Raw genomic sequence first — 12,534 nt, forward strand, 5'->3', positions numbered from 1 at the left:
AGTGGCTTCATCAAGCAGAGAAGCAAGCAAATCAAAACATTTAGTATTTCCTGGAATGGAATCTAAAACAGGATAACTGCAATGTCTCTATGTTTCATCAGCATTATTGCTTTTGGTAACTGTATTTTTTGAACTTCCTGATAGTCAGACTTTTGTGATCTATAACTTCTTTTAAATTATGCTTTGATCTGTTTTTGTCTTCTTGTGTATTTCAGATTTTTTTTCTTTTCTTCTGTGACACATACCACTCATCCCTTCACACTCATTCATCTCAGTGCCTAAAGGGCCTGGCGTGTGTTATGTATGCTTATCCATTAGGATAGTCAGTGGGTCTGTCAGCACACCTCACACCCCACTGCCACTATTCTTTCTCACCTTCATATATTCACTCGAGAGGCTTTTAGATAAACAAACACCTTATCTATTAACTTTAAAGGGAGAAATAAAGGTTTATGCAAAGCTGGCTCCCCTGCTGCTTCGTGAGCTTTTATGTCCAGATAAATTGCTTGTTTTATATATATTTTTTTTAATTCCCATCATACAACTACTGTGCCTTATTATCTGCTTGGGTAAAAATAGAACATTTTCAAAGTTTGGCGTACATTACAGAATAGTAGAAAACGTATTGGTCTTGTGACCAGAGTGCCTGTCTTGTCACAAAAGTCTTTGAAATCACAGATGACTCCTGACAAGCTGACAAGCTTGACTTGGTCTCAAAATCCTGTCAGTCTGACTCTTAGCCCATTTGGTCCAAGCCACAGAGCAATCTCAGCATCAAATTCAAGCCATTTACCAGAGGCCAAGACGGGCTCCATCAGGTGGATTGGATTTGATTGTATAAGATTTACAGTAGCCTTTGTCAAATCTGTCTGACCTGTGCTTTTTGTTTTCAATTGGTTTGACCCTACTTGACAAAGCCCCCCCTTCCCTAAGCAGAACCGTGTCTGTGGTGCCTCTGTGAGGGGTCAGTGCTTTGAGACAGAGCGTGGAAGTGTGTAGTGGTGGTGTACTTTTGCAGAATTTAATCCAGTGTGTGGGATCAGGCAGATAAAAACACTGGCTGTCACTCCCGCTCTCGAGACTGTGGAACTGGATAAGCACAGATGCAGAAAATAGCTGTCAGATTGGATATTTAGGAAGTTCAACTTTTAACTCTCTGAAAAGTGAAATTTTCTGAGTTTCATACAGAAAACCACATTTTGCAGATATTCTACTCTTATTACAACACAATGTGTAGGCAGGGAACATACAATTAGATGTTTTTTTTTTTTTGCCTATTTTGACATAAGGTTTGCAGAGTATCTCCCTTGTGTGGCTCAGTAAAGATTCCCATACATGGTTTACAGTCTTCTCTGCCAGCTGAAATACAGAGGCAAAATAATCTACACCCTCAGACTGATCTGTATTTGGCTTGGCAGCTACCTGTGCACAAGCATCTCCGGTTTCACAGAACTAACATCCCTCAAGGCTAATGGTTAAAAATAGGATTTCGACAAATCTGAAAAGAAAATTGCTCTCAGGTAATAGTTAGCAGCTGAGCTATTAAATGGAAAAAAAGAAGTATTTAATGCTGAACAAACACTATGTAATGTTTGCTGTCTGGCTTTAAAATCCAGATGGGAAAGTTTAGAGAAGTAATTTCTTTTTGCTTTTCTTAAATGTTTTTGATCATAAACTAAATTTAATATGACAAAATTTATTTTGCAATTGCTGATTTAATTTACTCATTAAAAAAGGGCCTATATCATAAATTGTGATTAACTAAATGTTTTTATTTACTTGACACACCCACATCTAATTCAAGATAACACTTAAACAAGAAATGTCTGCTGGTATGTAGTGGACTGAAAGATTTAAAAAAAGAAACACATCCTGTAACACAAGATGCAAAACCTTACAGCACAACATTTTAAAAAGCCAAACTAATTAGATTATTGTTCAGATCATTGTTTGCAGCAGAACAATAATCTGAAGAACTCTAGCAAATCCACTTCTGAATGTCACAATACACTAAAGAAAAGGAAGGTTTCAGTGGCCGAGTTAATGACTAAACTTAAATCTGAGATGCTGCGGTACGATCTTAAACAGGCAGTTTGTTTACTAAAAAGTCTGAATTGAGAAATGCACCAAGATTCTTAGCTCACCAAGTGAGCTAAGATTCTTCATGAAAACCACCACATTTGATACTGTTTAATTAGTTTCTGCCAAACAGCCTTTGTGCCAGAAGTGACACAAGAGCTTTTAGATGTTGGGGACAGTTGCATGTTTTTATTGTCCAAGATTGTTTGGGAACCTTATTTTGTCTAAAAACTGAAATAATCAATTTCATCTTGATTTGGTTTATTATATGGAAATTTGTTTGATCTGAAATATTTAAGCCTGAACAAGAACGGGAAAAACTAGAGAAGTCTGTTTTGGTGCAAATACTTTTTACAAGACAGTGTACGTCTGGACGCCTTAACAGAGAGGAATTTGGGAGATTTTTTATTTTTTTTTAAATGTGTAAAGGTTTTTGTTGTTGCTCTAGCTGCTCCCGAACAGTTTTATGGTATGACAGAACAAGCTGTCTTACTGGGTGGGATGTGTCTCTTGAATGAATGACAGTTTTGGCCTTTACTTCTCCTTCCATCTCTGAGCTGCAGCATCCATAATGCACTGCAAAAACACACATTTGCTGCACTTTTACCCAGGATTTATTCAGCCCTTTTCACTCAAGCAAATTGCTTCTCATAGACTCTCACAGTTGGTGATCCACTGTCTGGCACTGTGTTCAAAACCACAGACCACGGCAGAGTGGCGGAGAGAGGAAGAGGGAGAAGGGCAATCTGGATTGGAGTTTGGTCAATCTTCAAACGTTTTCCAGGGTGCTTACATGGTCTGATCAAAAGCCCCCCTCTGGCATGGACCCTTGTAGCCACAAGGGGAGGCCTCTGATGCCTCTGCCATCATTTCCCTCCGGCATATCCCTCAACTCAAATCCCCAGCTCTCTTAGTTTTAGGTACCATAACATAAAACATACATGTAGTTGGAGTCTTAACAGAGAACAAATGATGTTAGTGGTGTGCTTTTTGAAACCGATCGTCCTTTTATGTGAACTATTGAATCAAGCCCCTGTTTGAGACCTGCTGTTTGATGGCTTTTCTTGTGGTTTTATTCATACTGCAATGGTTACTTTTTTCATCTTTCATTAACTGTGCTGTTGTTCAACCAGTCAGATGTGATGACAGAACAATAATTACAAGGCTGCAAAATTATAATTGTGTTTATTAAGGGGGCAACCGAAACCAACCTTCTCCCATGTTGAAAAAGTAATTCCCCTTTAAGCCTAATAACTGATTATGTCAATCATGGCAACAGCCACTTCCATCAAGCACTTTTTACCAGATAGACAATAACTGGCAGTAAGTTTTTTACATTGATTCAGCTGTACTGGGTTCTTTTCAGCACAGCCTGTTAAAAGTTATGTCACAGCATAAAAATTGGCTTCTTTTTGAGCCAATTAAAGTTGGACTTGGTGCTGTGCTTACGAAACGTGTTTTTTTTTAAATGCATTCTTTTGTATAGAAAGTTGCATATCTTTCCCTTTCTCTCAAGTTGGACCCTGTTCTGCCAGTTTATTTCAAGTATTGCCTCGACTAATATTAAAAGTGTTTCAGCAAAATACTTGCGAACATACTGGAGGACTTGACAAACTGAAGCAGCTTTGCAATGTTTGAAGAAATTGCATATTTAGTAATGATCGAAACATGACTTCATCCATCAGCTCTAAAAATCTGAAAATTTGCATGTAAGATTGGTTTTGTGTCTAGCATAGTAAGCCCCATATTGAATTTAATCATTGAGAATATTACCAATTATTTATCTGACAGAAATTGTCTCATATGTTGCAGATTTTAAAGCTAACCAGAGTACAATAGTCTAAGCATAATAATCTATACAAACCCATAATGAAAACAGATGGATGTCAAATGCTTATTGATGCATTTGACATCAATAGGTATTGATGTCCCAAGTGATTTTATGGGACCACTGGTGTTGCTTTGCAATTTAATAACTGAGTTTGAAATGCTCCCTTTTAAATTATGTTGTAATACAGCAGTCCAAATAAAGCTAAAGCAAAATCTGAAACAGTGCTCCGGCTCCAGGATTTGCCTCCTACTCTTTGCCGCCTGAGGACACTTATTTCTGTTCTCCGTTATCTTCCACCATCACTGCTGTGTTTGGATTTATGTTTGTACATGAAGGATATCAAATCCCACATGCAGCGTGAATCTAAACACCAGTTGCCTACTGTGTGTTTGTGCAATTTGTTTAAATATCTATAATTCAAGATGTTGTCATCTTCTCTTTTTTCAAAACTGTTAAATACAACCCATGGACTCCCTCGAGTAATGTAGACAGTTTTTCCAACACTCATCTATCTTCACCTTTTTCCCCCTTCCTTATGTCTCCTTCCCATGCTGCTGGAAGAGAGGAGCTGCCTGATAGATGCAGAGTTGAAATGGGGAATCGAGTCAGACCGGACTGAACCAAAGGGCAGCTCTCTGGGGCTGCAGGGTTTCTTTCAATGCATTGTTTTTCCTTTAATAGAGGGCGAGTGTGATTGTCTGAAAGGTATTACCTGGTTGCAGCCTTCTCACCTCATCTGATAGGTAATGCAGGGCAAATAGGATTTGACCAGGTTGTGTTTCTAAAGCACCCTAAACGTTAAAGTACAATTAGACTGAAGAAAGTTTGGCTTTTAAGTTAGCTTTAGGGCTGGGCAATACGGCTTAAAAATACAATCTCAGATTTTTTTTCGAACCAGACCCAATTTCCAATTATTTTACTTGCTTTTTTTTCTAGGGCCAGGTTATAAAAATATATATTTAATTACAAAAATAGAGTCACGATATAATTAGAATTATGACTAAATTTTACCAGATAGATGTTTTGAAATAGACGTTTTGAAATTACAACAAAATTCTTTCTCTCAAAAGCTTGGATAATAACTCCAACAAAAAATAGATTTTTTTTGCTGGAGTTATTGCTACTTCATTCCTCATACATTATGACTTTATGTTGGTAAAAAACATATTTTATTCTCATATTACTTAGTCTACTGTATATTCTTGTCCACAAAAACAACCAAGCCTTACTTTTATACTTTGTCATGGAGTTGATTAGATTTCAAGGTCCAAATAAATAAAGTACAGTTTTTAAACGTGCTTGAGAAACAAGATGGCCGCTTGGGTGTGCTGACATCGCTCCCAACTATGGAAACCCAAGAAGTGCAAAATCCAGATTTAACAAAAATTTAATCTGTTTAAATCTTCAAACACCAAAGAGTTTATTAATTGATTAAAATCAATTCATTGCCCAGTATTCTCATTGAGAGAAAATGCAAATAAATTCAGCTGTTTTTAGTTCTTCGCCAGGTATTTCTTTTTTATTTAAGCAGATGCTAGACCTGCAGAGCAGCGGCTTTGTTGATAAAACATTCCCACTGCAGCAGTTGTGCTTGTGGCCAAAATGTGAATTGAGAGACCTCCAGACAGCAGTGAGAGAATGTGTGATAGAGATCTGATTCAGATGAACTGCGGGCGGGGAGGTCGGGTTATCTCGTGATCCCTTGCGGCGGCCTGCTTGGACACATATCACGGTGTGCTGCTCTGTTATGGCCTGACGCTGACATGCTTTATGGACAAGCATATTTGCTGAGGTCTCCCTCCACGCTGCAGTGTCAGTAACCAGACGTAGATCTCCCGGCCCCCGCGTCCGTCCTCCATCCTCCCCACATATGGGTTTCGCATATGTTCTGTCAGTGACTCCAGGATCGGTCCCCCCCGGGTCAGACGCAGGTCAAACACGGAAGGCTTGACCACTTTGAGTTCTTCCACTCAAGCAGTCAATCTCTAGGGCCGATGGTTAATCTGCCTCACTTTTCTCCCCCCTTACATGATTATCTAATGGTTCTGACACACATTTGCTGCCTCACAAACAAACAAGAGGCTGTGTGTGTGCACACATCAGCTCCCAAACCTCTTCAGCCCTCCCAGTTTGACAGACGTATGACCCTGACTTTCCCCCCTCTTGAGTTATTTTTTAGTGAGGCTGCCTGCTCTTTGGGGATGTCACTATCCGAATAGACAGATGAATGTTGGGGTGGAGAGAGGCAGACGGGAATGGACAGATGATGGAGACATCATCTTTGATGGTTGGGGGAGGGATCTGTGACATCTGACATGATGGATACATCTCTCACGCCCCACATCAATAAACCTGCACCCTCCCCTTTACAATGTGCTGTTGTGGCTACATATTTGGTCAACATGATTTAATGTGAAGAAACATTACCTGATTTGCGACTAATTACAAAATTTTTCCACTGTTTCTCCAGGAAGGTGGTCTTGGCTTGAAGTTCAAAGTCCTAGTGAGGGAATTTATCATTCATCAGAAGGAGGAGGAAAGGAAAACACAGCTAAGGTTTCACAATGGCTTAATTGTATCAGCAATTAATCCCTCAAAGTTTCTGTAACTAAAGGAACTACAAATACTCCCATAGGACTCCTTTGAACTCATAAATAAATAATCCTCCAAGCTGTTGCACACGTTTCATACTTACAAATGAGTTTAACAAATGTGAAAATTCATAAATTTTAGTTAGTATAAAGCCAATCTTAATCTGTTATGACCCTTCACCGCAGCACATCTTATTCGGATTTCATGTCATAATCCATAATTGGAAAAAAAATGTATAAAAAAAAGCTTTTCAAAAATGTTTTTACAAATAAAAATCTAAAGTGATGGGAATTAATATTTGGTTCTGATAAATCCAGACTTTCTGGAACCACCTTTTGCTTTGGGGATTTGCAAATGAATTACATTGTTGCTGTGATTCTCCAGTCATCAGAGCTAAATTCGTCCAGTTGAACTAACAAATTCATACTGCCACACTGCAAAACTTTGACTGCACAATGTGCTCTTCCAATAGAGCCACAATTGCCATAATGCAGGACCAATTCAGTCTAATATTTAGAATCTGCAAAAGACTTCACAGTAAGCAAACAGCCAATAAAAGTTGTACACATTTGTAAAGTGAAAGAACATGATTGGTGGTTTTCACCATTTTGTATGAATAAAAAAGTGTGGAATCCATTTGTATTCAACCCTCTTGGTCAGATTTGTAGAACTTTTTTGTGATTTTTTTCTTCATGAGCTTCTAACAATGGCAGACTTGAAGTTTTGCTTTTTGTTTTTTTGTGAAACAGATTAGTTGGACTGGATAGGAAGCACCTGTGACCATTAATTTTTGAGTTTTCCTCCTGATTCTCCTTTGGATTTATGTCTTGAGTTTGACTGGGCCATTCACACAAAGAGCAGGACAAACCAACATCCCTCAAGGGAATTTTTTCTTTCAGTTCAAAGTTATGTTCTACATTATGTTAATCTTAATGCATCAATCTTTTTTTTTTCAGTGTTATCATGACAACATTTTAAATGGCTGAATAGGTGTGAATAATTTTGCAAGGCATCATATTTCCAAACAGCCTTCATGCAGAATGTTCATCTAACAGAATCTGAGTCAGTAAATGATGAACAATGTTGACAAATGTTTTGTGACTCTCGTCTGTCATTCTTGTCAATCCCTGCTCATCTGTTTTCATGTTTCTTGGTGTGACATGGATATAAATAGCTCTGCCTGACCTGTTTGTCTTCTTTTACTTTTCTTCTTCTTAGATTCGCGTCGATGGTCCTCCTCATGGTGGCGTCCAGTATGAGACAATCTCAGTCATAAAGGACGGCAGTCCCATCCTCCGAGACATGGTCTTCTCTCTAGACCGCAACTTCCTCTATGTCATGTCTGATAGACAGGTAGGCATGAAATTTTTTTATGGCTTTTTAAACCTTGTGCTCCCTAATTATACAAGCTATCCTAACAGGAGGACGGATGGCTTTTAATGTGTTTTGTGTGTGCGTATGTAGATGCTTAAATGTCAGGGAGAGTCTGTGTGGCTCTGTTAGGCCCCAAGATGGCTCACCTCTGTACATCATCAAATCCACCAGCTCCTGTTGGCTATAAATAACCTGTGTGGCACAGCAGGGGGTTTTGGAGGGGGGACATTTTGACAGCATTTGATAATGAAGGAGGAGAATGAGGGCAGGGACAAAGAAAGAAATAAAGAGACACAAAAAGGGTTTGGTAAGAATGAGAATAAGTGAGGTGAAGGACTCCTTCCTTTGGCTGGCTGTGGGGAGAGAGAGTAATGAGAAAAAGAGGGACAGCTGGTGGAGTGCATGACTTAGAGTAAAGGGAGGAACAGAGAGTGCAAGGTCATCCTTTCTTGTTCCTGATGAAGTGACACAGCATCGAAGGGCGAAAAAAGAAGCGACCGATAGCCATCAGTACAGTCGAAGCGACGCGTGCCACAGGTAGAAAGGATGGGGCCAGACGCCGGTGGAAGGGGAGACACAAGGACGGTGCGGAGGTCAGGCAATAAAAGCAGAAAAGGGGATAGTTGCACAGAAAAGACATGACAAGAGGAGGAGAAGTGAGAAGGCTGCAGAGAACAGAAGCGGCTGCAGGGGAATCTGTGGCGCAGGCGCACCGAGAGGAGCGACGAACGAGGCCGATGGTGTCAACTGATGAATTACCATCCTCTCCCCTTATCTGCTCTTCGAACACAGTCAACAATTGGCTGGCCACCGCGCACAGGTGTGAACGTATACAGAGCAAGAGTCTTTATTCCCTCTACATTTTGTCTTCAGTTTGACAAAGAGGGTTGGTGGCGAGTTTTAAAATATTATTTTCATTTGAAAAAGTGAAAATCAGCTCCATTCTTTACACATAGTGAGAGATATATATGATACATTTATTTTTGTTCATCTTGATTTAACGGAGCTCCAAAATTCAGTTTTTTAGAATACACAGAAGGAAATGTTTTGTAAAACTTCTTAAGGAATGTGGGGTATTCAGTACTTGAATGCAGTTGCTTTTTTCATGACTTTCCCCTCTAGTCTTCAACACTGAGAAAATCAGCCTGTGACACCACTGAGCTATAAAAACAAAACGCCCAGGTTGCTTTAGATTCTGTAAAGTTTCTAGGACTTGATTAAAGGACAACAGAACAATGGAAGCAGAGGCCATAGCTTAGCCCCACTTAGGATCAACAAACAACAGCTTGGAATGTAACATTTGTAACCCATGTTCTAGATACATGTGTGCAGAGATTGTTGAAGTAGTAAAATCCACAATTATTTGCTTATTTATTCCACAAAACAGAATGGGCTTTGCTTCACAATTCTAATACCACCATTTTTCCTTCCACTCAACCTTCCATGAGGACTCTTAGACACATATAGTCATTTTATGTTGTAATTGTCCTAAGAAACTGAATAAAAAGCCATACATATTACAATTAACATTAAAAAATGCATGATATATTACTCTACTCTAATTAAATCTATAGAAAATATTGCATATTTTATTATGTTTATTGAGGCACCTTTTATGCAGTTTATTTCCTTTCACTCAGTAATTTATAAGCTCTGCATTTTTTAGCCTTGTACTTATAAACAATATAACAGTCACATAAACATATAATTTGGCCCAGCAGGAATTTAGTACTTGAATCAAAAATCCCTTCAATTATTCTGGGAAAAATTAATATTTAAAGTCTCTGGTCTCTCATTTGATCAGAATTTATGCAACAAAATATTTAATTTGGAAATGTGAATTTAATTACATCTTTTCAGATCACTAAGAGTCAGTTTGAATAAATAAATACCATGCACTGTCAGAACATGGAAAACACAGAATTGGGCAGATTGCACAAGTTAAGAAGAGTTTGTATGGAGTCTGAAATGACTTTCCCTATGTTTACTAAATCCTTTATTCCCACTTATTTCACAGATGAAACACTCTTTTGATGTTGAGCTCATAACTACTAGTCATCTGAATGAGAATTTATGTCTGTGGATGTTATTAGTATTCAGCTTGTAGACTCTTCTGTCTCTCTCTGCAGGGGTTAGGGAGGATCGAAGCAGACGCACTCACACGCACATGCACACACACACGTTCAGCTGCTTTGGAGATGTTGCCTTGAATGTTTAACGATACAGTTCGATAGTCACACCTGACAGATTGGCTGAATTGGGATTCAGTTCTGCTTTTCTGTTTTACTATGGGATTCTTTGACTCTGCAGCAACAGTTTTTCAGATTTGATGCTGGTCTCTCTTTGCTTGATCCGAACAACTGAAATTTAAGGTCATGCATTAAAGATCTGCAATGCTATCTGAGGTACATTACACAGCAGATACCTTAAACAAGCCCTGCTGCACTCAGTGGGAGACATCTATTTGACCTTTATCTCAACATTGGCTTAAATGTCACCCCCAATCACACATCCAGAGTTATCACGGGATATATCTTGTCTTAGGTCCGTTTGTTCCCGGGAGTCTGACTGATGCAGGCTGAGGCCAAGTACATGGCATTGGGAGACGGCGGAGAACAAAGGAGGGATGATATCAAACAGGAACCGAGGCAGATTTGGCTCCAGTTGCGTTTCCGACTTGGAATAACAAAGAAACCCTCTGTGTTTGGCACAGTGGGAAAGAGAGTGAACAGAAGAGAGCGAGACATGAGGCTGGGGGAGAGAAACAGAAATCGAGGAACTGAATGTAATATTTGCAAAGCAAGGCCACACTGGTGGACCTGGGCTCGTTCTTACTTCTGCCCTCACACCTGCCAGGTTCTGAATCTTTATGATTTTAAATATACAAACAAGCAGTCAAAGTACAAACGCAAAACACATACTTTGTTTATTTGCATAGGTGCCACAGGCGATAGTTCACCATCTCCACTAGTCACACATGGAAGAAAATTCGGCCTTTTAGCACTACACAGACACTAGCACTACACAGACACATACATTCAAGCATCTGTTCTCCATTCAGTATTCAAATGGTGTTTACCTGATGCTTTGGGGGTAATTCCTCAAAAAATTTATTTGTATTACTCATTAACATAGCACATGCAGATTAGACTCAACAGGCATCCTTCTTTTATCTGGTTCTCATTTGTTACTTCCTTATATTCAAATAATGGATGCTATTCTTCCTGTTTTGTACTCACCCCATCCTGCTGTCATGTTAAACTTTGCGTAGTAGATGTAATGACAACGCCAGCAGTAATATTAATGACAGCCTGAGAATGGCGCAATGTGAGGGCAGCGCAGTGGAACTGATGAAAAGACCTGGCGGACTTGTTTCCTTTTCTCCATCAGCAGCATCAGTGTTGTGTGTGGGACTTGTCCTGCTGAAAGGTGCTGGATCATCGCTGACAGTTTTGACATGTCTAAGTAAAGAGGATTTTCTTCCCAAAATTTATGCTGATATTTCCTCTGAAAATATGAAAATATTGTCACTACTTAAACGTTTTTACACGCAGCAAATATTTCAAATATTTTTTTGAAATTTTATACCAAAGTTGTGCATAATTGTGAAAGCAAAATGTGACATGGTTTTCAAGCATATATTCTGCAAATAGAAATTTGAGAAGTGTGACCTTTCACACATTTGACCTGTCACCTACTTGGCTTGTGACAAATTTCAAAGGGAAACAATCTTGCTTCGTAGAGGCAAATTTTTGTTTTGTTTCTTTCGTGAAGCGACTTGTTTGCTTCTTGGTTTTCATGACGTTTCTTTTACTCTAAAAAACAAATGTGATCTTCTTTATCAAAAAACAATTAACATGGAAGTTTGTGGTTGTACTGGGATGAAATTTTGATACAGAGTGAATTTTTACAGGATTCAAACTCTGGTTTCTGTCTCTTTTTGGGACAGTTACTTTTAAGATTGATCCAGGGTGATTGGATCTCCACTGACATAATAATAATAACAATATTTCAGATTCAGATAATTTTAAGACAGATAAGTACATTTTGATAAATATTGTCATGTTTTTATTGGTAGGCGTCCATGAGTTCCTAATTTTATTTATTTTTTTGACATGCTACTTCAAATTGTTATTTTCAAATTAGCTACCAGATGTGTCTGGTTTAATTTGCAGGGTTGAAAATATTTTTCTTTTGTCAGTTTCATGACTTGTAAATAATCCTCCTGTAAATAATTTATTGGTCACCGTTCAGTGAAAAGGAGACATTTCTTTTCAAAGTCTGTTGTATCGCTTGTATGCAGGTTTTGTAAAAAGTCAACAGGATCCTAATTTTCTACACACATTCTTGTCACTTTTCTGATAAATTTGATGGACTTCTACATATGACAAACATAGGATTATGTTTGCTACTGCTGCAACATCCTAGAATATATTCCCACAATGTTGGTACTTGACTTGGTTTCAATGCCACTGGCAAACCCAGTGATGAACAGAAAAGGTCATAGCTGTTGCGGTGGATTCAGCTGAGCTGCCTCCTGGACACATCCTCGAATCCTTGCTTTCTTTTCCTCCTAGTCATATGAAATGCCCTCTGAAATGTCTTGCATTCCCAAATCCACCTCACAACATTTAATATTGCATCAAAAGCTGTTGTTT

The 12,534-nt window shown here is 38.7% G+C and overlaps 1 protein-coding gene across 3 annotated transcripts in view; it reads left to right on the forward strand.

The window, feature by feature from the left end:
* The window catches only part of plxna2 (plexin A2), a 200,909-nt gene that overhangs the window by 80,285 nt on the left and 108,090 nt on the right, over positions 1-12,534 (forward strand). For all 3 annotated transcript variants that reach the window (XM_055056717.1, XM_055056716.1, XM_055056718.1), the window contains one exon: positions 7,721-7,855. In XM_055056717.1, coding sequence (XP_054912692.1) covers positions 7,721-7,855 — 135 coding nt within the window. The remainder of the gene's footprint in view (positions 1-7,720; positions 7,856-12,534) is intronic.

This window comes from Poeciliopsis prolifica, unplaced genomic scaffold (genome assembly GCF_027474105.1).
Source record: "Poeciliopsis prolifica strain line A6 unplaced genomic scaffold, Auburn_PproV2 SCAFFOLD046, whole genome shotgun sequence".
Taxonomy (NCBI): domain Eukaryota; kingdom Metazoa; phylum Chordata; class Actinopteri; order Cyprinodontiformes; family Poeciliidae; genus Poeciliopsis; species Poeciliopsis prolifica.